Raw genomic sequence first — 27,430 nt, forward strand, 5'->3', positions numbered from 1 at the left:
AAAATCAAGGCTCTTCAGGACCCTCACCCAATCTGCATACAGAGCAAAGATGGGTATGGAGGACACCTCAACAACACTTTTGAATTTATTGCATGAGCACTTGGATCATGCAAGACTGCTGTTGATATAGACTTCTCATCAGCTTTTACCACAATCCAGCCCCGAATTTTAGTTGAGAAATTTACTGACCAATTCTGTTTGGACCCTAACTTGGTGGGGTGGATATTGGACTTTTTAACAAACTAAACACAAGGTAGTGTCAATAGCTGTTTCTCCGACAGCCTAAGTATATCTGTGGGCACTCCACAAGTTTGATGTTTATCTCCTCTTTTGTTTATCCTGTATACAAGTGGCTACAGGAGCTTACACAAGGATAGACATATACTGAAATTTGCAGATGTGACTGTCCATTGTTGTCTTTTACAAGATACGGAAGACAGCCATGGACCCATTGTTAATGAGTTTGTACAATGGTGCGATCACTTTAATTTACGACTTATTACTAAAACAAAAAGATATGGTTTTAGAATTCAGGTGTTCTCCACCATCTACTGTCTCAACTTTAATTAAAGGGGAAAACAGTGGAGATGGTAGAGTAATACCATATTTATTTTTTATATAATATAATAATATAATATAATATAAAGTCCTTTAGTGAAACAATTGTTACATTTGATTTTATCTGTTGGTTTGGCAACCTCAGCAACAAGAATATAAACCACCTTAACAACATTATAAAAAACTGCAGTAAAATTATTGGTTCACAGCAGATGTCTATCACTGAAATGGCTTTTCTTTCTATTCTGTTTGCAATACAACTCAGTTCTGTCAGACAGTAGCCATCCTCTTTGCCCTAAATTTCAGCTGTTGCCATCAGGCTTAGGTTTCCAAAGGTAAAGAGCAACAGATTTAAGAACTCCTTTATAAGCATTTTAAATTCTGTTACATGTAGGGATGTTGCTAAATGTTAAATTCTGCATTATTATTATTTTGTATACGGTTGAAAAGTAATTACTCTTCTTTGTATTGATCTTGAGTGTGTATTTATGCAGTAAAACTGGTTGTAAAATTTTGTGTCTTTGTTTATCTATTGGATCTCTGTAACAATATCTTCTGTTTTTGTACTTTCCTGTTGCAAACAAATTTCCTTCTGGGATAACAAAATCTACCTAAACCTAAAAATATTAATGGTCTAAATTACTATTTCCAACTTACTTATTAACCCCAAAAAATGTAAACTATTACTGCAGAATGCATTTATAGTTAGTTTTGTCCAATGGGAAGAATATGAACCTTTCCTACAGCTGGCATAGTTCAGTAGATTATGTAATTAAACATTAAAGATTAGTGAAAAACTTAAGTACTAGCGTTGCCCCACTTACACAAATTTTTCTTTTATTAGACAAGTCTAACATCCAAGGTTAGCACTCACCTTTCTTCAGCGATGTATTGCTCTGCTGATTCCAACTGTTTAGACAGTTTCTTCACTTGTTTGTAGTGAGAAAAGCATTCTTTATCATCCTGATCTAGTTTTAGACACTCTCGTACCTGGCTAAAAGCAATAGGTACAGTACATAAGGATTTTGTACTTTATAATTAATATAAAAAAGATACAGAGGCAATTTCACAACAAAGCATAGTAATCTTTTATAACTGTCCTTGAAATGTTTAATATTTACAGTACTTAAGTACTTAAGGCAGTGTGGCACAGTGGTTAAGGCTATGAACTTCAAACCATGAGGTTGTGGGATCAAATCCCACCACTGACACTGTGCGAATGAGCAAGTCACTTCACCCGCCTGTGCTCCAATTGGAAAAACCAAAAGAAATATAACCAATTGCATCTCAATGTTGTCAGTTGCTTTGGTTAAAAAGCATCGGCCAAATAAACGTAAATTATTTCTCCTCATGCCAAACAAGTCCAAAGAAATATTTGAATAAGAAAACAGCACTGCAACTTGTGAAAACATATGGTTTTTAAGTCATGAAGACTTAAACCCAGATTTATAATCAGAAATTGAAGTACATACCAAGAGGCAACCTATAATGTAGTTAAGGAGTGCGAATACCATACACCTTCAGTTGTGGCCTAATAGAGAGGCAACTTAGTAAATCAACAAGTAGCTCTAAGGTTTAGCTATTGTGGCTTGCTGGATGACACTACAGTGTATTAAGAATGTATATTTAGGTGAAATGCAAGATGAATGCACAATGGAACTATTTGGCTTTATAGCAAATACAAGACTGAACAGCCCTCTTAGCACACATCCGAGATGGGCAAGCATTTTTCTATGGGGGAGAAGGGGGGATATCCGTCCACTTTTAAACATTCTTTTCCAGTAAACAGTGATGGGCAGCAAGAAACTGATCTTCGTAGCAACAAATGGAATGATGATTAAAAAGCAAGTCTACCTAAACATAAAGAATGCAACATCAAATATTTCACCCAAATGTTTACTCTGCTGTCACCAGTCCAGATCAGAATGGGTGGCCACTGCAAAACACAAATTCTGTTTGGCTCCAGTACAGCACAAGGGAGGTGTTGATTTCAAATAAACAAAAACTACAACTAGCCAAGTTTTCCACTAACACTGAAGAAAACAGACAAAGCTACATCTTATATAAACAAATAAGATTGCAATATTTATCTTACTTGTAAAGCCAAAAGGCAATTACCCAATTGATTCATGTCTAAACAACTGATCAAAACAATAACTAATTTACCCTGAAAGGATGCAAAAATATAGATTTACCTTAAGGAATCTTCATGTTCTCCTAGAATATAGTAGAGTCTGCTGAGCTGAAGAAAAGCAGCACGATTGTCATTGCGTAATTTTGTAGTGGGCAGGAGGTCTTGGATAGCTTTCCGTAGCTCACCAATTGAAATGTAGCACTCAGCCCGGAGTTCTCTGGCTTCAGGGTCCCAGGGAGAAACCTGGGATGATCAACACAAGACAAGGAGTAGGTTATATACTCACATGTACTACAACTTTTTTTAAAGATGCAATCTCAACTGAAACAACAAACTCTCTGGTGCTGGTTATTTAAAATACATCATATCTGTTAACAGTATGTCCAAATAACATTTCCTAAACATAAAAAGTTTGTCATTTCACAATTACCAATGTTTCTAAACTAGAAAATTAAAAGCAGCATTAAAGTGAACTATCAAGTTGCAAACAATCCGAATCGGGGGGGGGGAGGAGGTCAAGCAGCTTACATGCCAACTATTTACTACAAACCCCATATAGCTCACAAGGTGGAGAACATAAAATATATAACAACTGCATGTACAGTTTGGTATTAAAAATGCTTTGTAACAGAAAGATGTAATGATAATGGAAGTGTGGTACATACAAAGTTTCTTTATTATTTTTTTGAAAATACAATTGCAGAAAGCAATTTAAGGTGGTTTAAATGCTATAGACACTGAGTGAATCATTTAACCAGGCAGTGCTGCAATTGTAGAAAACCGCTTAAAAGCTGCAAGAAACTGATTAAAGATTAACAAGTTAGAGAAAAATCTTGTTATCCAAGAATATAAAAAGGCGACTTGTAAAATGACATGCATCAAAAATATTACAGAAATGTTATTGATTTTTATTGATTTTATTGAAATCACACAACATTCCATACAAATACATCAATTTTACAAGAATAGGATTGAAAACAAATCAACCCCCACCCCTGAGAAAGAGCATGGCCAGCAGAATAAAATTTAAACCTAGTAAAAATAAGCAAATAGAGTAATAAATGAATATAGATAAATGGAGAAGACAAAAAGGAAAAAAGGGAGAGAATCTGCTTCCTCAGTGCTTTAAAAGCTTATTCTAAAATGTTATTGGATTAGATCCTGCCGGGTTTGGAAAAATTTCTGCACAGATCTTCTAAGTGAGAATTTTATTTTTTCCCCAATTTCAAATGATATATAACATCAGTTACCCATTGACTTAAAGGGGGAGAGTTAAGATTCTTCCAGTTGAGCAAGATAAGTCTACGTGCCAATAGTGTAGTAAAGGCAATTACAGTTTGTTTGTCCTCCTCCACTTTAAGCCCCTCTGGAAGGACACCAAACACAGCTGTTAGTGGATTATGAGGGATTGTGACACCAAGGCTGTCTGAAAGGCATTTAAAAATTTTGGTCCAAAATGATGTTAGTTTGGTGCAGGCCCAGAACATGTGACCCAGTGAGGCTGGAACTTGATTGCAGTGTTCGCAGGTTGGATCTTGCCCTGGAAACATTTTGGATAATTTTAAGCGAGACAGATGTGCTCAATATATAATTTTTAGTTGAATGTATGCTTTGCACATATGGAGCTCGAGTGAATTCTCTGCATTGCTACCTTGTACTCCTTTTTTGATATGTTGAGGGGGAGATCTTTTTCCCATTGTCCTCTTGGATCTTTGAAAGGGAGGGACTGTAAAATGGTTTTATATATTGCACAGATTCTGTCTAAGTCCTTGAAACTGATGAGTATTGTTTCCAGCATAGAGGGAGGTGGGAGATGAGGGAAATTGGGCAGGTTCTGTTTAACAAAGTTTCTAATTTGAAGATAGTGAAAGAAATGTGTTGCTGGAAAGTTAAATTTAGAATAATTGTTCATAGGATGCAAAGATGTTGTCTATGTACAGATCTCTAAGTGATTTAATCCCAAATGTTTTCCAGACATTAAAAACTGCATATGTTTGCGATGGTTGAAAAAGGTGGTTCTCGTGCAGTGGTGCCACCGATGAAAGATTCTCTATCTTAAATTGTTTCTTACATTGGTTCCATATTCTGAGTGAGTGAAGCACTATTGGGTTATCAGTATATTGGCGATAATTTGCATTTATTAGGGCGCAAAGCAAGGAATATAAAGATGAAATGCTGTATTATATTTGTATTGCAGACCAAGCCTGCATATGTTCATCTATTTGTGTCAATGTCCAGGTTTTTATATGTTGTATGTTTGCTGCCCAGTAGTAAACTTGAAGTTAGGCAGAGCCATGCCACCTTCTGCCTTAGGCCTTTGTAGGGTCGCTCTTTGGATAATTGGATGTTTTGAATTCCAAATAAATGTGGTTATGGTTGAATCTAATTTCTTAAAAAATGATTTATTGATGTATATTGGAATATTTTGAAATAAAAAGAGAAGCTTAGGGAGGATATTCATCTTAACAATGTTAATTCTTCCAGCTAAAGTGAGATGAAGGGTTGACCATCTATGTAAGTCTTGCGTGATTTATTCCATACAGACAGCAAAATTTTGTTGATAAAGAGCTTTATGTTTACTTGTGATGTTTACCCCTAGATATTTTAAGTGATCTGCGATGATAAAAGGGAAGGTGTCCAATCTAATATTGTGTGCTTGAGAATTCACTGGAAAGAGCACACTTTTAGTATAATTAATTCTGAGACCAGAAATCTTTTGGAATTCTGTTAGTGCTGTTAGGACTGTAGGCACAGTATTTTTGTGGGTCTGATATACTGTATACAGTACCATATCATCTGCATATAAATACATTTTCTGTTCAAGTCCTTCTCTGATAATCCCCTTTATCTCATAAGCATTTCGAAAGTGAACTGCCAGTGGCTCAAAGGCGATTGCAAAAAGTAGTGGTGACAAGGGGCAGCCTTGTCTGGTACCACGTTCTAGTTTAAAATAGTCTGAATTAATGTTATTAATACAAACTGAAGCTTCTCCAATGTAGTGAGAAGGTAGTTCCATTCAATCATATCAAATGCTTTTTCTGCATCAAAGGAGAATAAAATCTCTGGGATATTTGACTTTGAGGGTGAGTATATTACATTAAACAGGCGTCCAAGATTGGACGCTAAATGTCGGCCTTTAATAAATCCAGTTTGATCTTGTGATGTTACTGAAGGCAGCACTTTCTCCATCCTTCTAGCTAAGACTTGAGAGTATCATTATTCAGAAGTGAAATTGGTCTGTATAATGCCTATTGTAATACATCCTTATTTTTGTTTAGGAAAGACGGTGATTGATGCTTGACAAAAAGTTTGAGGTAGAATTTTATTGTCTCTAGCTTCTGTTAATGTTGCTAATAGAAGGAAAAAAAAGTCTAGAAAAGAAATAGTAAGAAAGAGGTGAAGACTAAAAGAACTAGCCAAATATGTCAATTATTTCACAACAAGGTAACACCCAAGATGCAAGTCTCCTCATCTTTATCAAAAATAGGAAGGCTTAAGAAAGCAAACTAAGAAGTAGAATGTCCAGAACAAAGTGTAAAGTATAAATGAAACAAAGAACCTCTATCAAAATAATGGAAAGGTGCCACTGGCTCTTCACTACCTATATCCAGAAAGTGTACAGAAGAGATCAAGAAGATTAATAGGATATTAAGTTACATAACATGATGTGTATTATAAAATATCAGGGGTAGAAATTGCCTAGGACCCTGCATGTGACATTATCGTGATACTTTGAGATTTTAGTTTTTTCAGGTATATCAAGTATTTTTGTTCTCTTATTTGGATTAAATTTAAAACTGAAATAATACCCCTAAAGGTGAAAGTGTGTTAATCTGTTTCACCCAAATCAGAAAAATCCTTAACCTAACCTACCCAATTAATCATTAAATTACTGAAATGGATTACAAATCTCTCAGTAGTTTATATTGGTAGACTGGGAAAAGTCCACTTTGGTAGATAACATACCTGTGAACATTTAAGCACAGTGCTTGTAAGATAACCCTACTAAAAATGTAACGGTTCATCTATCAATAATCAAAATAAAAAATTCTAGATTTAAAATAGATTAAAATAAATGAATAAAAGTTTACAATTCTAATGGTTAATTAAATGTGTGTTAATAGTAACATTTTTTTCATAACTTAAATTTTCAAACTTAATTAGAATTAAAGTGTTCAACACAAAAAAAGGGGACATAATGTATCTGAAACTGGAGGATTTTAGCCAAAATACCTTGCAGCAACCTTCAAGCAACTCCTAGTTGGGAAAAACAGTCCTAATTTAGAGTATGTTGTAGTATTTGATTTTCATTTAACTGTGGTTATGAATTGTGTTTATTATTTCAAGCAATTTCTTCCCAACATTTTCAAAAGCAAAAATGAGCTCAAATTCTAAAGTTTCACTCTGCAGCAGCACAAATATTTGTAGTTTGCCACATTTTGGAAAACAGAAGAAATGCATAGATATGTGTCATCTAAAAGGAATTCAGAAACAGTAATTTTAGACAGTGATGGACAATATATGGAAAAGCAGAACATTTTGTTAGGCAAAACAAATCACGTTTTGCTATGAAAATACCAATTAAATGCATTTCTTCTAAAATTTCCCACTGAAGATACAAAAATAAAAAAAATAAATAAAATAAAATTTGCAATGGTACATTATATTCTGAACCAGCTTGCAAGGACTATGCATATTTAGTGCGTATATGTTTATATTCTCTTTAGGTCAAATGTCAAAGACTGAAAAGGTTAGGTTGATTGTTAACCTGAATTTTCTATTTTTTATTTCCTTTTATCACGGCTAGCCTAAGGTAATTTTAATAAAAATGTAATTTGTCATATATGTTATTACAGTAGTGTTTTAAATTATTTATAATTTACATATTTAGAATGAAACATCCTTAATTTGAATATTTTATGGCTAGCCTACATGACAGTTTAATGACCTTTTAATTTGTATATTAACTTATTTTGTATTCAATCATACTATATTATTTTTTAAAAACCCCTTGTCATACAGTACAGTAGACGCCCAAAATTAAGAAAATGTTCACTAAAGTCGCTTCTGGGGCCCTGAAGCTTATGCCTCATTAGTTTCCTAGTAGATCGCCTGCGAATGTCAGTTATATAGTCTGTACAAAAAAAAAGTTTAGTTGAAATCTTATACATAAACTTGATGTTATGTTATTATACCCTGCACTGTATTGTTGCTATATTTCTACAACAGGTAAAATAACGCTCACCTCAATTACTCTCTCCATGATGGTGATAGCTGCAGTGCAGTCCTTCCGATTATACGCATTTCTTGCCTCTAGGATTAACTGATCTAGCTCTTGAATATGCTGCAGCTGTAGCCAAGCCTCTTCATGGTGTGGGTTACCACGCAGCTGTGGACAAGAGATCAGATGCAAAGTTAGCAAAGCTTTAAACAACTTTCTTTTATGATAACCTGCAAAGAGATTGAATATTCAAAGTGAAAATAATATTTGATTATACTGTATATATAACTTAGGTTAACAATTATGGACGTCACATTTATGCGCTTTTACACTTTACTAACTGTACCCCGTGGCTTCACCCACATAGTAATGAAACAGGACAAATTTTAAAAATCAATAGACGTTGGGACTAGATCTGATCGTGTTGAGCTCTGATGGCAAAGCGTTCCCCACGTGGGGCGAAAAGAACATGGCCTTGATATCTCTGGCAATCAGCAGCTACCCTCTAAAACAAATGGAGCTCTGATCTTTATTTCTCAAAAATGAGAAACGTTACTCCTTAACAATCTCAAGATGATAATGTCTTTTGAGCAAGCAGGTATCGCTAGCTAGGCAAAGGCAAGGTGTACTCCAACATGTGGCGGGACATAGACTAACTTGAACAGAGGCTGGAGAGTGAATGAGGAAGGCCCCTCCCCCCTACTGTCAGCCCAAAGCCACTCTCTTGGATTTGCATAAATACAAATCGGTACCACAAGCAAACTATGGTACTTGGCACGATAAGAAGTTGCAAAATCAACTGGAAAGTTCAAGCAAATTATAGAAAACAACCAGATCTACATCAGTTATGTAATTTCTTTTGTGAAAAGCAGACAGACATACAGAACAGGCTTGGTACACGAAATTTTTAAAACCCGTTTCTTAGCGAAGACCTATGGGCCAAGGGTAACCTACATTCCAAATTTCAAGTCCTCATGGCTCAGGAGATTTTCTGATGAGTGAGTCAGTGGTATTTGAAGATTATATATAAAAAATCAGTTGCGAGAAGCAGATCATGGAATGTTGAATAGTTTATTGTCAAATAATGCAAAGAGCACGCGACACGTGTTTCACCCTTATTTTGGCTCATCAGGCGCACACACTCTACTGCTCCCCTTGCGAGGATCTAACCTCAGACGTCAGCGTCAGAGACAAAGTCCCTTTACGCTGCGCCACGGCGTGTAGTTCGTTTATTTGACAGCCTGTAGATCGGAGTAATTACATTCATTACATGACACACCAACCACATGCGTTACCTAGTAGGTAACGACCCATACAATCAGGTCGGGACTCAGACTACGAATCCAATTAATGTAATTACTCTTGTTTTTAGCCTAGTGCGGATGATTAGGTGACAAAGTCTTAAACTGCTCAGGCTGTTGAGTAACAGGGGTGAGGGGATAGTGTTCTTGTGCTCAACTGTCCTGCACCCTCACAAAAAGTGATTTTTCCTTGGCTCACTCCCATCCTTGCTTCTCATTGCTCACAGCTGTCCTGGCAGCAGCAAAACACATCACAATAAGTTTGGAGTTCAGGACACTAATGGAGGGCTACAAAAGGGACCCACATAACATTCTCATAAGCACCTCATGTTCTGTAGAGGCATTGCCAATTTAAAATAATATATAACAGTAATGTGGCAAAACCAGTTTCGTGGCTCACAAGGATTGGAGCTCTTTTTATGTTTTTATGGCTTGCTGTCCTGACAAGGATTGAGAGGAATACAGGTCAGTTAACACAACAGTGAGAGAGTAAAGTTTTGGAAAGAAGACAAACATGACAACAGGCACCACATAACAGCTGCACAAAAGGTCTAAGGTTGTTTCTATGCATGGCAAGTGTAGATATGCTGTCTGCATGGTCTCCTCTCACCAAACTGGGTTTTCTACAAGTACTCCCGTTTACTCAAATATTTTAAGTGTTTCGGCACCTTAAGTCAACGGCCAACTCCAAATTGGCGGAGTCACAGCTCGAATGCCCAGAGAAGGAAGGCCCTCTGGTCCAGTGTTGATCCTTGACTTGCATGAAATACTATTGGGATGGACTTCTATTAACCATGGCCATGGAGTAGAAAATGGATACATAGGTGAAAGGATAGATAATTTTTTTTTTTTTTACATACTTTTACACCCACCACAAAAGTTATTTTCACCTCATGCTGCTGAATCTACATTAGTGTAGTTTAATATGATCATATATGAAAATGTTAGAGGAACCATCTACCTCTTACTTGTGCTCTTGTTAGAGAGGCAAATGTGATAAATGGAAATTCATTCAACAATATACAGTATGTTAATTTAAAATGTCAAAAAAAATTGTAACAAAAGTTAAAAGTACAAAGCAGTGCAACACAACATCCATTACATGCACAACTAGTCAGCACAGAAATATTATTGAAAGGAAGAACACTTACCACCTCCTCAAAGTCTTTCTTTGCTTCATGAGTATTTCCTTGTTTTAACAGAATATTACCTCTCTGCAGCCGTGCCTGAGACAAAGAAAAAGACAGTAAAAGAAAGTAGCTGGTAAGAAAGTAGGGCAGACTTTATCCATCCATCCATCCATCCATCCATCCATTGTCTCCCGCTTATCCGAGGTTGGGTCGCGGGGGCAGCAGCTTGAGCAGAGATGCCCAGACTTCCCTCTCCCCGGCCACTTCTTCTAGCTCTTCCGGGAGAATCCCAAGGCGTTCCCAGGCCAGTCGAGAGACATAGTCCCTCCAGCGTGTCCTGGGTCTTCCCCGGGGCCTCCTCCCGGTTAGACGTGCCCGGAACACCTCACCAGGGAGGCGTCCAGGAGGCATCCTGATCAGATGCCCTAGCCACCTCATCTGACTCCTCTCGATGCGGAGGAGCAGCGGCTCTACTCTGAGCCCCTCCTGGATGACTGAGCTTCTCACCCTATCTTTAAGGGAAAGCCCAGACACCCTGCGAAGGAAACTCATTTCAGCCGCTTGTATTCGCGATCTCGTTCTTTCGGTCACTACCCATAGCTCATGACCATAGGTGAGGGTAGGAACATAGATCGACTGGTAAATTGAGAGCTTTGCCTTGCGGCTCAGCTCCTTTTTCACCACGACAGACCAGCGCCCGCATTACTGCGGATGCCGCACCGATCCGCCTGTCGATCTCACGCTCCATTCTTCCCTCACTCGTGAACAAGACCCCGAGATATTTGAACTCCTCCACTTGGGGCAGGATCTCGCTACCAACCCTGAGAGGGCACTCCACCCTTTTCCGGCTGAGGACCATGGTCTCGGATTTGGAGGTGCTGATTCTCATCCCAGCCGCTTCACACTCGGCTGCGAACCGATCCAGAGAGAGCTGAAGATCACGGCCTGATGAAGCAAACAGGACAACATCATCTGCAAAAAGCAGTGACCCAATCCTGAGCCCACCAAACCGGACCCCCTCAACGCCCTGGCTGCGCCTAGAAATTCTGTCCATAAAAGTTATGAACAGAATTGGCAGACTTTATACCATTGAAAAAGTGTTTTAGTATTATGAAAAAAGATTGAGTTATCACAAAAAAATATAAAAATCACTTTTTACATTAGTACAATACAAATTGCATCAAAAAGGTAAATTATGTAGTCCTTAAGATTGCTGCCTATTTAAGACTGTAAATTAATAGCATATTTTACTCTTCACTTTAACATAGTACATGACATTCCTACACATCATTTCATATTTATTTAGTTACACAGCAAAAAACAGAATCCTGTTTAAAAAGAAAATACTTTAATATTACGAGTTTTCCTTCCAGTTAACTGATGAGAATGTATGGAAGATTCTGCACTGACATCAATGCAGTTTTCTATAATCATCATAAAAACTAGATGAAAAGGCTCTAGACCAAAATTTACAGGAGAACCTAAAACATTTGAAAAACAGAAGGAATTTTTTTCAGTTCTATAAAGTTTTTTTTTTTTTTGCTTTCCTAGATGGCCCTTCTCCTTGTTCAACTCCATGACTTTTTTTCTTACAGTAAATGCAATCTCCTTAGTTTCAAATTGATATCATCATTATTTCATGATTAATTTTTTAACAAAGAATTCTGCTCAATTGACTCTCTTTGCCATTTATGGAGACCTGGATCAAGTCCCAAAAATGCTGGAATCATTCAAAAATAAAAGTACCAGCATTCATTTAAAACTGTCATTATAGGATGCACCATTTAATCTAGGAATGCACCTGGTTACTAGTTTCTATACAACTTCTACAGCTGTATTTTTTGTATCATGATGTCAAAAGTTAAATTCCAGATGAAATCTTACTAGCACATTTCACAGCACAAGCATAATGCCTGCTGATTTAATTTTTCCATTTTAACTTAACATTGTTTTTTATGCTGACACAAGTTTGTATAGACAACCATTAGCAAAAGTACAGCATTTTCTTAAATTATTGTAAAATCATTTGAAATCAGGTTAATTTAACAGTAAAATAATTTAAAAAGTGTTTGTCTCTATAAAAACTTTAGGTACGCTAGTAAGAAATGGAAAGAAGAAAAAAAGAACAAAGACTGGATAGCAGGACTTCACTGAAAACAAAGAAAATCTGAAAGCAGCTTGATCATAGGTCAGATGAAATCAGCATTGAACTCTTTGGATACCTGCACCATGACCAGTTATGGTGTTAGAAATTAACAAATGTTTATTAAATATGGCAATTATTATTATGTTAAATACTTTATGGACAGTGGCAGTAGTGTTAACTATCCAAGGTCTCTGATAAGGCTGGTGGTTTCTAAGCATCAGGGGCCTCATGTATAAATGGTGCATACGCACAAAAATGTAGCGTAAGCCCGTTTCGAAGCTCAAATCGCAATGTATAAAACCTAAACTTGGCATAAAGCCACGCACATTTTCACACTAGCTCCAACCCTGGCGTACACAAGTTCTCTGCTCAGTTTTGCAAACTGGACACACCCAGCGTCAAAGCAGTGCTTTTGTTCCAATGTGGTTTCCCTTTCTTTTTTAAATCCACATCCCTGACGTGGCTTTATCATATACACTGAAATTAACCGCATATTATTAATTAGTTTAAGGCATTGGATTGTAATTAACCTGTAACAATATAATGGTCCACAGAATACCTAAATTTATTCCAAATACCATAGCTGCTTTAGCATTGTTACTCTCACTGCACCTTCTACTTTTAGCTGCTCCCGTTAGGGGTTGCCACATCGGATCATCTTTTTCCAGATTACTCTCACTGCACCACTCAGAGCAGCTGATCGGAAGGAGAATTATTGGTATACAGCATCAAGCACATGCTGCCTATTTGAACTTCTCTCATATGACAAATGCTTCAGAGCCTTTCGTGTACGGACCTCGCGGTTCAAAAACAGTTCCATCCCAAGAACTGTAAACACACTCAATCAATCCATCAAGTGCTCCTTATAGAACTGTTTATACTTACAAGTACAATTACCTCACTGTAAAACTTGCGATACAGTTATAATATTGCTCAACCTGCGCCACTTTATAAAGCGTGTATTTACATATGATGATGATATCATTTTTAAGATGAAATGCAGCAAAATATGTTTATTACATTATACAGATAAAATCTTAACGTCATTTAAATAGTCTATATTGTTAATAATTAAACATGTGAGGACACGGAGTTACAGCGCTAGTGACGAGCTGGCGGCACGATTATTCCTGCCTCGCACTGTATTCTTGCTGGGGATGGCGCGACACTGGAAAGACAGATGGATAGAATAATTAAACATGTACTACGAAGATATTTCAATGTTCCTTAAAGGTTTTGAAGAATCTGCATTCTAAGCTTATAGATGGCTTAACATCTATTACAGAGCCGATTGTGTGGCGATTGGTTACTTGGAGATAGAAAAAGGACAGAAAGGAATTGGGGGTTAGTACATTTGAAAGAGACAGTACTGCTGCAAAAAATTATTTCATCGAAGGTCGCACACGCCGCAAGCCAGCATCTTGTGGGAGGTAGGAACAATCTGTGGACGAGGTGCCTGCTCGTCACTATCGCTGCACCACCGTGTTCCCATGTTTAATAACATGCTTTAATTCCTATATCATCATGAAAATTATATCAAGTATACATCTCAGTATTATTCAGATTCACAGTTATGATGCGGACTTTATACATTACACTGAAATTAAATTGCATATCGTTTACAAATTTAATTCACTTGATTGTAATCATTCTGTAAAAATACAGTATAATGGTTCACGGAATGGTCAAACTATTACAACTACCATGGCCACTTTAAATGTTGTTAGAAGACATCGCAAATGGAAGAATTAGAAGAGAGCACGTACAATTAGGTCCATAAATATTTGGACAGAGAGAGACAGAACTTGCAAAGTAGCAGATGGAGCACAATTCCTCAAAGTCTGCCTTTGTAAAGCCAGTGCCAGTTCAGCACACGACTCCAAGAGAATAGTTGTTGGAAATCGAAATCAACTTAGAAGCCAGTCGTTGTCATCCGTAAATACAGTTAGGTCCATAAATATTTGGACAGACAACTTTTTTCTAATTTTGGTTCTGTACATTACCACAATGAATTTTAAATGAAACAACTCAGATGCAGTTGAAGTGCAGACTTTCAGCTTTAATTCAGTGGGGTGAACAAAACGATTGCATAAAAATGTGAGGCAACTAAAGCATTTTTAAAAAAAAAAAAAAAAACACAATCCCTTCATTTCAGGGGCTCAAAAGTAATTGGACAAATTAAATAACTGGAAATAAAATGTTCATTTCTTATACTTGGTTGAAAACCCTTTGCTGGCAATGACAGCCTTAAGTCTTGAACTCATGGACATCTCCAGATGCTGGGTTTCCTCCTTTTTAATGCTCTTCCAGGCCTTTACTGCAGCAGCTTTCAGTTGCTGTTTGTTTGTGGGCCTTTCTGTCTGAAGTTTAGTCTTCAACAAGTGAAATGCATGCTCAATTGGGTTAAGATCAGGTGACTGACTTGGCCATTCAAGAATTTTCCACTTCTTTGCTTTAATAAACTCCTGGGTTGCTTTGGCTGTATGTTTTGGGTCATTGTCCATCTGTATCATGAAACGCCGCCCAATCAATTTGACTGCATTTAGCTGGATTTGAGCAGACAGTATGTCTCTGAACACCTCAGAATTCGGCTGCTTCTGTCCTGTGTCACATCATCAATAAACACTAGTGTCCCAGTGTCACTGGCAGCCATGTACGCCCAAGCCATCACACTGCATCCACCGTGGATTATGAGCTGTTCCACGCCTTCTCCATACTTTTTCTTGCCATCATTCTGGTAGAGATTGATCTTGGTTTCATCTGTCCAAAGAATGGTTTTTCCAGAACTGTGCTGGCTTTTTTAGATGTTCTTCAGCAAAGTCCAATCTAGCCTTTCTATTCTTGAGGCTTACAGTATGAGTGGCTTGCACCTTGCAGTGCACCCTCTGTATTTACTTTCATGCAGTCTTCTCTTTATGGTAGACTTGGATATCGATACGTCTACCCCTTGGAGAATATTGTTCTCTTGGTTGGCTGTTGTGAAGGGGTTTCTCTTCACCATGGAAATGATTCTGCGATCGTCCACTACTGTTGGAGTATTTTCCGTACATCGCTTAAATCATCCGAGATTAGATGCCTCATCTTGGAGGAGTTAATGCCGGTGAAACTCATCCGGGATAAGTTGGTTTTTCAAATGCAGCGGTGTAGTAGATTAGTTTAGCTGGATCTAATCATACGAGATGAATGCGCGCGCCCGCACTGACTGAAAAGCCCATATATATTGAGTCTAGAAAACATGATCAGCAAGTCTTTGATAGGCTGTAACAAAATGACGAAAGAACGGGCGCATTTTTTTTTTACCCCCACACAAGCGGAGCAAGACCTTTTATTCGAAGGACATGAAGAATTTCAAGATTTAATATATACAAGGGGTAACACTGCAAAAGCAGCCCAAACCAGAAAAGACGGCTGGCAAAAAGTGGCTGACAAATTTAACGCGTGTGCATTGTACTTACTGAAAGCAGCATTTCATTTCCTGTGTGTCAGATTAATCATTATTTAATATGTCATAATTCCAGATCAAATGTGAGCACAAGGAGAACACGGGAACAGGTTAAAGTGAAGTACAAGAATATACTTCAAACTGGTAAATATTGGTATATAACTATTTAAAGAATTGTTGACATAAAGAATCATATAATGTAAAGAACATTAATTTTAAAGCTAATAAGAAGGCAGGCAAGCAAAAAACAGGTGGAGGTCCACGCGGTCCAGACCTAACCCCTGCAGAAGAGTTGGCTCTCCAGCAAAATGCCCATCGCCCTGTTTCAGAGGGCATTCCAGGGGGATGCTCCTCCTCAGAACCAGTGGCAGGATGCAGTGGTCACTTCATTTCAGGTAAAGGATGGTCATTGCATATATTTGTCCTCAATGTGTGCCATAGGTAGGTTCCATATAGCCCTCTTTTTTTGTTGGGTCAGTTGCAGGGAATGTCATATCCCTAGAACCTGTGTCTGACCAACGAGATATTGACAAAGGTCAAATATTTGATGAAGACACTGTGTCTGATTATTCATCAGGAGGAGAGGTACATTTTCCAAATAATGTTTGATCAAACTCCACTGTGATCAGTCCCATGTGCCCCAATCACATTTGAAAACCCTGGGTAATGAGAATGTTAGGCTGATTGTGAGATTCTTTATGGAACTGAGTGTTTTTACCTGTGTATTACCTACCTGCAATGACATGAAACGCCTTGTTTGTCTGCACACGCAGGTGTCCAGGAAACACTATGAAAACCCGAAGGAAATATTTCAGAGCCAAACAGACTTTACGAATTGCCTTGCAAACTGCACTTAGATTTTCCGCATCGCCTACAGTATATAAAAAAAAAGTGCCGCTTGCAAAAAAAACCTCAAAGCAATGCATACTGTGTGGTTGTGAGACCCCGACTTCGCCGAGTTTGACTTCGAATATAAGGTCCTAATAAATTTTTGAGGTACAATATTCCCCCTCGGCTAAAGCGGTATCTTTCGAAAAGAATTTCCTCCGGAAGCAATAAAGGATCTTGCCGATTGCGCAAAATCCTCTCTATATGAAATTCTCTTCTTATAATTTGGGTACTGATATCAATTGGTTGCTCATTCATGAATGGTGAAGTCATGACTAAATGAATTCCATGCACGGACACTGATTAAGTGTGTGAGCTGATCCTTGTTTACATAGAACAAACCTGCTCCGAGCAGGTTTGAGGATTTGGATGTGCTGCTATGACAACAAACCCCGCAAGAGTTTCAAAAAACCGACAGATCCAGGATGATGCCAAATCGTCAACAATTACATCCGGCTAAACGAGTAATTCACATACGAAAAATACCCCCCAGGTCTTTTTGTATTGCTGAGTTCACCAGTGCTTGCTTTCTTTCTCAGGATGTACCAAACTGTAGATTTTGCCACTCGTAATGTTGTACCAATTTCTCGGATGGGTTTTTTTCTGTTTTCGCAGCTTAACGATGGCTTCTTTCACCTGCATGGAGAGCTCCTTTGATCGCATGTTGTCTGTTCACAGCAAAATCTTCCATATGCAAGCACCACACCTCAAATCAACTCCAGGCCTTTTATCTGCTTAATTGATAATGACATAACGATGGACTTGCCCACAACTGCCCATGAAATAGCCTTTGAGTCAACTGTCCAATTACTTCTGAGCCCCTGAAATGAAGGGATTGTGTTAAAAAAATGCTTTAGTTGCCTCACATTTTTATGCAATCGTTTTGTTCACCCCACTGAATTAAAGCTGAAAGTCTGCACTTCAACTGCATCGGAGTTGTTTCATTTAAAATTCATTGTGGTAATGTACAGAACCAAAATTAGAAAAAAGTTGTCTGTCCAAATATTTATGGACCTAACTGTATTTACGGATGACAACGACTGGCTTCTAAGTTGATTTCGATTTCCAACAACTATTCTCTTGGAGTCGTGTGCTGAACTGGCACTGGCTTTACAAAGGCAGACTTTGACGATTTGTGCTCCATCTGCTACTTTGCAAGTTCTGTCTCTCTTGGAGGTATTTAGCCACAGGAGCTTTTCAACTTGAACTTGCTGACCGATCAGGTATTTCTCCAGTCATCACGGAGTCGCACCATGCCAGCTATATAGGATGGCATTATCCATTTGTCATCCACATATATAAGATTTCCGTACACAGTGGTTGAACTGGCAAACATAAAAGCGCAATTCATAGCAACATTTGGTTTTCCAAATGTAATTGGAGCGGTCAACTGCACGCAAATTGCTATTACAACAACGCCAGACAAGTTATATCAGCCAGCGATAAATCACCAAAAGAATGCGCTGACATTACATCATACAGTAATATGAAAAAGTTTTGGAACTCTTCTCACTCAGCCTGCATAATAATTTACTCTACTTTCAACACAAAATATATATGTATATATAACAGTGGTATGTCTTTAATTTCCTAGGAACATCGGAGTACTGGGGTGTTTTCCGAACAAAGATTTTTAGGGAAGCAGTATTTAGTTAGTATGAAATTAAATCAAATGTGAAAAACTGGCTGTGCAAAAATTTGGGTCCCCTTGTAATTTTGCTGATTTGAATGCATGTAACTGCTCAATACTAATTACTTGCAACACCAAATTTGTTGGATTAGCTTGTTAAGCCTTGAACTTCACAGACAGGTGTGTCCAATCACGAGAAAAGGTATTTAAGATGGTGAATTGCAAGTTGTGCTTCCCTTTGACTCTCCTCTGAAGAGTGACAGCATGGGATCCTCAAAGCAACTCTCAAAAGATCTGAAAAGATTGTTCAGTATCATGGTTTAGGGGAAGGCTACAAAAAGCTATCTCAGGTTTAAAAATGGCCAGTTTCAACTGTAAGGAATATAATCAGGAAATGGAAGGTCACAGGCATAGTTGCTATTAAACCCAGGTCTGGCAGGCCAAGAAAAACACAGTAGTGACATATGCACAGAATTGTGAAAATGGTTATAGACAGCCCCACAGATCACCTCCAAAGACCTGCAAGAACATCTTGCTGCAGATGGTGTATCTGTACATCATTCTACAATTCAGCACAATATGCACAAAGAACATCTGTATGGCCCTTTCTGCACTCACACCACAAACAGAGTCGCTTGTTGTATGCAAATGCTTATTTAGACAAAGCCAGATTAATTTTGGAACAAAGTGCTTTGGACTGATGAGACAATTGAGTTATTTAGTCATAACAAAAAAGCGCTTTGCATGGTGGAAAAAAAACACCGCATTCCAAGAAAAACACCTGCTGCCTACTGTCAAATTTGGTGGAGGTTCCATCATGCTGTGGGGCTGTGTGGCTAGTTCAGGGACTGGGGCCCTTGTTAAAGTCAAGGGTCGGATGAATTCAACCCAATATCAAGAAATTCTTCAGCTCAGCCAATGATAAACAAAAGTCTTAACAAAGAATTAAGAGGGGGTTCCCAAACTTTTTCACATGACTGTATATACTGTAGCTGGAAAACCTTTATATAATAAAAAATATATATATATAGATGGCAGCCCTACACAGCCACAGGTGCTCTGTTATGGTGCTCGGTGCCGTTGATGCGCTATAAAAGGCACCTTCAGAGAATGAATTTGCTTAAGTAAACAGAAAGCATTACCACTCTACTAATGTACTGCTCTATAGTGCATAGAAAATATGTTTTGCAGTGTGCAAGCATGCACCTGAACAGATGTGCTATGATCAACCTGACACACCAAATGATCAGCCAGATCGGACAGCAAAGTTATAACTTTGAATGTAACTGGCTGAATGTACAAACAGGTAATCAGATGCAGCATTTATAAACCAATTCATTTCATTTGTGGTCAATATCACATAGTACAGCACTTATATTCCTTAGTTCACTGGCCACATCTCTTACAGCATCCAGAGCGAAATCTGTCAGCACACACTCAGATGGCCTCCCAGCAGTTTCCGAGGCAGAGGTGTGTGTGCAGCCAGTGCCCGAAGATATACTCGGCACAGCATCATCATCACCACCGCCTAACAATTACACGGGGGTCAGTTTTATGTAATATTGCCTGAAACAGTGGGGTGCAACTCACCTTTTCACGTGGACTGTGATATCAGACTACTTTTTTTTTCTTTCAGGCTGTGTGCGACTTTCTGAACTTGCAAGTTCAAGTGTCTCAGCCAAGCTTGTTTCTTATACCCTTGCATAAACCAACAAATAGTATGTTTTACCTTGCCTCCACTTCGCATCCGCTGAAATTATTTTTTTCACATGCCTTTTCCATTGTTTTTAACCAAACACTGAACAGAAGGTGATATTTATATTGATTTGCATATTAAAATATGCAGTCAGGGAGATATTGAGGTGGGGCTGTAGGCGTGTGCGTTAAATTTCACATTTGTTGGGATTTGTAAAGGGGAAGTGCTTGGAACTTGGCGTACACACAGATTTATGCATCTGGATTTTTTTGTGCGTACACACATTTCCATTTTTGTCTGAATGCCATGTTTTAGTGTGAATTCTATGCACAGCGTTATACATGAGGACCCTGATCTGCAATATTCATTGACTGAGCATGAGGAGTTTTATCTTACAAAAGAGTTCTGCAGTGTTTTCCAGACTGTTGTGGACCACAGCCAACCACCAGCATTGCATTGACTGAACTACGTAAGATAATAATGAAATACAAAACTTCATATCCTGGTGAATAGTTTATTGTTGATGTGGACATCAAAGAAGATTTACAGAGTATTCACCACAAATATCACCAGCATGTCACCTGCCTCATCAGGGGTTCTAATACCTTTGACCATCTTTACACAAGACAATTGTCATTTGCCATCCCATCCTCACCTTGGGCAGTTAGGTCATGTTTCAATTCCTGTTGCCAATTTAAAATCAGAGACTGAAACTTAAGTTGGTAGTAAAACTTGCACAATAATAAAGCCTAAAAAACCATACTAGAACACCTGGATAATAAACATTGCTTTGCCAGAAAATTGTTATAGACAAAGCTGATCATCATTAAGCTCCATGACATTGGACTTCCACAAACCATTTACAGAGGGTGGCAATAACTGGAAAGATTCAACATGTGTGGATTTTCAGCATCTCTTCCACTAAGCAGATATCCCAGAAGGTAGTGCGCTGAATAAAGCGGTCAAACTACACTGAAATTCAGGTTTGAATATTCATATTAAAAATATATTCAAAATGTAGGTCAAAACATTCACATGCTACTACATGTACCATAACTTTTCACTTTGCCCTTCGGATAGGAATATGTTAAGCCTGAAGACTCGAAGAAAGGCAAGCTGGTTGAAGTAGCCCATGTATGCTTTACTGAAACTGAAAATGTGGTTTATAGAGGATGATTTTAAATCCATTATAATAATAAAATGAAAAAAAAAGAAAAAAAGAAAAGAAAAATGGCAGTTATGTCCCATTGTGTTTAATGACAAAGGAACCAGCTTTTGTTTGCTACAATGAATGCTTAATGGATTTTACAACAGCTAATCAAATTCATGAGTAAAATGGAACAGGATCAAGACCAAAATAATACTTCCAGGGCACTGCAGAAGGCTTTAGAATGCAGAGCAGTACAGTAGAAAAATCTGTCTAAAACTAACAATTAAAAATTGTAAAAAAGACTAACCATTGCGAATGATACCACCATCGTGGATGTATTGCCAACAAATACAAAATAGTTTAAAGAAAACATTTGTCTTTTGACTAAGTAGTGCTAAGACAACGAATCTCTAATGTTGATGGTTTTGAATTCTTTTGTATCACCCTCACCGACGATCCACAGTGGGCACAATTCATCTCGCCTATTATCAAGACAGTTTACCAATGCCTTATTTCCTCAGATGTCTGTAGAAATCACTGAGGTCTACCCTAAGTGCTCACCAACATTTATAGGTGCACTGGAAACTTTATTCTTACTGTTTAAGAGTGTGGTCCAGGATTTGTTCAGTTCTGGACAGCAGTGCTCCACAGAGGATGGTAATGTTGTGTTACAGTATTACTGGAACACAAATCCCATTTGTTCTGAAGAGACACAGTCATGTGAAAAAGTAACTACAGTCCATATGTGGAATTAAATTTTATATTCATTTAAAAAAGTGTCTTTAGATAAAGGTGGTGCCATTAATAAAAAGAATAAAAATTTGATATTGCAATAATGTATTTAATGAAAAATGAACAGATACTGCATTTCCTTCTGTGGAAAAAGCAAGCACATCCTTGATTCTAATAGCTGGTTTTGCCCCCTTTGGCAGAAGCAACTTCTAGTAGGCAACCATATACTAAAACTCTTTATAAGTCTCTGACATTTACTTGGAGTGTTTCCCAATCCTCCAAAGAAAATTCTTTCAGCTATACGATGTTTAAGGGATTTCTTGCATGCACAGAGCATTTTAAGCCCCACCTCCACATAGTACCCTTAATGGGTATTCAGATCTGGGCTTAGAATTGATCATTTTACTCCATTTCTTTTTCGGCTATTCCTTGTTGGATTTACTAGAATGTTTACGGTTATTGTTATGGCACAAGGTCCACTTTCAGCTAAGCATCTATCTTCTGACAATCCCCACATTATCCTCAGGCACTTACTGGTACAATAAATAATTCAAAGATGATTCTAGGATGGGGAGCTGCCCAAGCTCTAATGCAGCAAAGCAGCCCCAAACCACAACATTTCCACCCCCATCCTTTACAGATGGTATCAGGTTCTTCTGGTCAAATGTGGTCTTTGGTTTAGCCAAAACACATTTTCTGGTACCATAGCCAAATAAGAATCTTTGACTTGTCAGTCCAGAGCATATTTTTCCAGAAGTCTTGGACTTTGCCTAAGTGTCCATAGTTAAGCTGTATGACTGTATGTGTACTTTTCTACTTTTATTTTTCTATTTTTATTTATTGATCACTCCTATCACTTTATTTTATGTGGATTTGTTCACTGGACACACTTACTTTTACAACATGGGCATGGATTTTTACACGCCGAGACTCGCCTATTCAAGTACTCAACTTCGAGCGCTGAGAACAAATGCCAGTATCGGTGTGTTTCCCTATTTACCCGACGAGGTAAGAAGGCGGTATCGTGGCAGCAGAGCGGGCACTAAGCTAAAAATGAAGCGGCTTGCGAGAAAGTGGCGTTTTAAGCCTTCGGTGCCTTCTGTGATTCTGGGGAATGTGAACTCAATCTCAAATAAGATCGACGAACTGGCTGCGCTGGTGAAAAAATGTCAGAACCTACAAAGAATGCAGTTTGTTGTGTTTTTGTGAAACGTGGCTCACAACTAACATCCCAGATGCTAATGTGGAGCTACCCGGGTTTAGCACAGTTAGAGCGAACAGAGATGCAAGTACCTGTGGGAAGCACAAAGGAGGAGGACTCGCTCTCTATGTTAATACACGGTGGTGTAACTCTGGACATGTTAACGTCAAAATCTCCACTTGCTGCAGGGACATCGAACTGTTGGCCTTAAGTTTACGTCCCTATTATTTGCCCAGAGAGTTTGGACACGTCATTGTTGCTATTGTATACATTTCACCTCGGGCAGACGTGGAGTCACCGAGTGACATCATCCATTCTGCTGTTGCTAAATTACAAACGCAGCACCCAGAGGCACTTGTGCTAATCGCTGGAGACTTTAACCATGTGACGCTGGACAAAACATTACCTGCCTTTTCCCAGTATTTGGACTGTAACACCCAGGGAAATAAGACTATTGATTTACTGTATGCAAACATTAAAGACGCATACAGCGCCACCCCGCTGCCTGCACTTGGGAAAGCAGATCATAAACTGGTTCTGCTTCAGCCTCACTATAAACCAAAAGTGAGAGTCCTACCTGTAACCACACGATCATTCAGGAAGTGGTCCCCGGAGGCTGAGAATACTCTGAGAGAATGCTTTGGAACTACAGACTGGGATATCCTGCAGGGATCACATAGTGAGAACATTGAGGAAGTTGTTGACTGCACTACTGACTACCTCAACTTCTGTATGGACACTGTAGTTCCAGTAAGAACTGCACGCTGCTATGCTAACAACAAGCCATGGATTACAAGTGACATCAAGGGCCTTTTGAACCAGAAGAAAAGGGCTTTTAAAGATGGTGATCAGCATGAGCTCAAGCACGTGCAGAAGGAACTCCGAGTCCAGCTCAGGGTGGCGAAGGAGCAGTACAGGAGAAAGCTGGAGCAGAAGTTGCAGAATAACAGCATAAAGGAAGTGTGGGATGGGATGAAGATCATCACTGGCTGCAGCTCAAAGCGGGGTACCACCATCGAGAGAGACATGAAGAGAGCAAACCAAATGAACAACTTCTTTAACAGGTTTGACCACCATAACCCACTCTCACTCTCACCTCGAAGTACTGCACCCTTCACACATCCTTCTGCTGATACCAGCATAGGAGAGACATCCCCACCCATAATTACAACAGCGCAAGTGAGCAGAGAGCTGAGGAGACTTCGTGCCAGTAAAGCAGCGGGTCCAGATGGAGTATCGCCACGACTGCTGAAGGTCTGTGCATCGGACCTGGGGGGTCCTCTACAGCGCATCTTCAACCTGAGCCTGGAACAGGGGAGAGTCCCGAGGCTTTGGAAAACATCTTGTATCACCCCAGTCCCAAAGGTATCACGTCCTAGTGAGCTGAATGACTTTCGGCCTGTTGCTCTGACATCACATGTGATGAAGACCATGGAGAGGCTGCTGCTTCACCACCTGAGGCCACAGGTTCAACACGCCCTCGACCCTCTGCAGTTTGCAAATCAGGAGAAGGTGGGAGCGGAGGATGCCATCATCTATATGCTACACCGATCCCTCTCTCACTTGGACAGAGGCAGTGGTGCTGTAAGAATTATGTTTCTAGACTTCTCTAGCGCCTTCAACACAATCCAACCTCTGCTCCTTAGGGACAAGCTGACAGAGATGGGATTAGATTCATACCTGGTGGCATGGATCGTGGACTATCTTAAAAACAGACCTCAGTATGTGCGTCTTGGGAACTGCACGTCTGACATTGCGGTCAGCAACACAGGAGCGCCACAAGGGACTGTACTTTCTCCGGTCCTGTTCAGCCTATATACATCGGACTTCCAATACAACTCGGAGTCCTGCCATGTGCAAAAGTTCGCTGATGACACTGCTATCGTGGGCTGCATCAGGAATGGGCTGGAGGAGGAGTATAGGGACCTAATCAATGACTTTGTTAAATGGTGCGACTCAAACCACCTACAACTGAACACCAGCAAAACCAAGGAGCAGGTGGTGGATTTTAGGAGGCCCAGACCCCTCATAGACCCCGTGATCATCAAAGGTGACTGTGTGCACAGGGTGCAGACCTTTAAATATCTGGGAGTGCAGCTGGATGATAAATTAGACTGGACTGCCAATACTGATGCGCTGTGCAAGAAAGGACAGAGCCGGCTATACTTCTTTAGAAGGCTGGCGTCCTTCAACATCTGCAATAAGATGCTGCAGATGTTCTATCAGACAGTTGTGGTGAGCGCCCTCTTCTACGCAGTGGTGTGCTGGGGAGGCAGCATTAAGAGGAAAGACGCCTCACGCCTGGACAAACTGGTGAGGAAGGCAGTCTCTATTGTTGGCATGGAGCTGGACAGTTTAACATCTGTGGCAGAGCGAAGGGCGCTCAGCAGGCTCCTATCAATTATGGAGAATCCACTGCATCCACTAAACACTGTCATCTCCAGACAGAAGAGCAGCTTCAGCAACAGACTGCTGTCACTGTCCTGCTCCACAGACAGATTGAGGAGATCGTTCCTCCCCCAAACTATGCGACTCTTCAATTCCACCCGGGGGTAAACGTTAATATTTAACATTATACATAGTTATTGTCTGTTTTTCACCTGCATTATTATCATTCTTTAATTTAATATTATTTATTGTATCAGTATGCTGCTGCTGGAGAATGTGAATTTCCCATTGGGATTAATAAAGTATCTATCTATCTATCTATCTATCTATCTATCTATCTATCTATCTATCTATCTATCTATCTATCTATCTATCTATCTATCTATCTATCTATCTATCTATCTATCTATCTATCTATCTATCTATCTATCTATCTATCTATCTATCTATCTATCTTAAGCTTCAGCCTTGCCCCGATGTTCTTTCTGGAACAGCATGGCTTTAGTAATTGTTTGAAGTATTCTCCATTATAGATGATGTTCTGGGCCATGAATTGTTTGCATATCTTTTTAAATTCCTTTCCAGATTAGGTCTCTTTCAGTCTAGGTATGGTGATAAAACACACTTCAATAAACACAAAGAACTAAAAGTCTAAGATTTAAATTGGAAAGGTTCCTCCAAGATCCTCTAATGATGTTCTAATAATTTGTACCTGATCTGATGTACCCAATTCTAATTTTAGGTATTTCAGGTGGTGATAAATGCAGGGGTGTACTTACTTTTTCCCACATGTAAAATTATCAAGTAAGTAAACGTTTATATAAAGTTAGTTATACACCAGACAGATATACCACATTTATGTCACCTTTACCTATGGACACTATTTAAAAGAAAACTAAATCTTGATATGTCCACATATGTTAAAAAGAAAACATTTCATGGGGTGTGCCTACTTTTCACAAATATAACACATAGTGCCCTAGAACCACAAATAGAATTCTTACAATACAGGAAAGCCAAGATCTAGTTATTTTTCCTCAATTCTGGCAACAGGTATAGAAGCATTCGCACTCCTGTTATTAGATTAAAGGGACAGTTTTTACTCTTCCATCATAAGGCCACTTAAATATCCACTTGTATGGACTATTACCTGATGTTTCTTACAATGTATGTATCAATTTTTTGCTGTTGTATTAATGTGCCCTTTTATATTATACTGTCACTACTCTGTAAAAGACATGCAAATGAGAATGTAATTATATTATTAACACACAAAAATAAACTTGAACTTAAATATGGAAAAAGAACAAAAATCTGAACATTACTATAGACACAGATTATAGTTTGAATGTAAAAATATAAGATAACAAAAGAAGTAGGTATAACTTACTGCCAAAAAGTCAGGTTTAAGTTCAATTGCCTTGCTAAGGTCAGGGAGAGCAGTTTTAGACTTTCCCATTGCAAGTAAAACTGCTGCCCATTTGTAGTAAGTCAAGTAGTTTTTGGGATCTCCCTCTGTGAAGAAGTGGGAAAAAATTAGCATGAACTTATTTTTGCCTTAAACAGTGTTTATTTTTATTAAGTTAAAATATCACCTTGTCTTTAAAATTTACTGGCGATAACCCATAATTTTATACAGTCTATATAAAATACTGAGGTGTATAATGCTGTAAATATGATATAGAATCTGAAGAAAAATGATAGCCATTTCAAATGTACAGAATTTTAAAATGCAAGTTTTTTTTGGAGAAGACACCACACGCCGCCTCGCTGTATTTTTTAAACAAATGACAAATTAAATTAATAATTGCGC

General features: G+C 38.6%; 1 protein-coding gene across 1 annotated transcript; it reads right to left on the reverse strand.

Moving 5' to 3' along the window:
* Window positions 1-1,410: 1,410 nt before the first annotated feature.
* LOC114649552 (dnaJ homolog subfamily C member 3-like) lies at window positions 1,411-27,127 on the reverse strand. Its single transcript, XM_028799045.2, has 5 exons — window positions 27,008-27,127; window positions 10,366-10,440; window positions 7,938-8,081; window positions 2,754-2,935; window positions 1,411-1,552 (listed from the first exon to the last, which is right to left on the reverse strand). Exons 1-5 carry the CDS (start codon window positions 27,074-27,076, stop codon window positions 1,429-1,431), a joined length of 594 nt encoding a protein of 197 aa, XP_028654878.2. The 5' UTR covers window positions 27,077-27,127; the 3' UTR covers window positions 1,411-1,428.
* Between the last annotated feature and the right edge of the window lie 303 nt (window positions 27,128-27,430).

This window comes from Erpetoichthys calabaricus, chromosome 3 (genome assembly GCF_900747795.2).
Source record: "Erpetoichthys calabaricus chromosome 3, fErpCal1.3, whole genome shotgun sequence".
Classification (NCBI taxonomy): domain Eukaryota; kingdom Metazoa; phylum Chordata; class Cladistia; order Polypteriformes; family Polypteridae; genus Erpetoichthys; species Erpetoichthys calabaricus.

Bases quoted from the DNA above. Each gene is read 5' to 3' on its own strand.
- LOC114649552 (XM_028799045.2), bottom strand. From the start codon at position 27,076: ATGGGAAAGTCTAAAACTGCTCTCCCTGACCTTAGCAAGGCAATTGAA. The intron at 10,441-27,007 runs GTAAGTTATACC...TCTTTGTCTCAG, and splicing joins TTAAACCTGACTTTTTGGCA to GCACGGCTGCAGAGAGGTAA. The intron at 8,082-10,365 runs GTAAGTGTTCTT...TCTTGTCCACAG, and splicing joins AGAAAGACTTTGAGGAGGTG to CTGCGTGGTAACCCACACCA.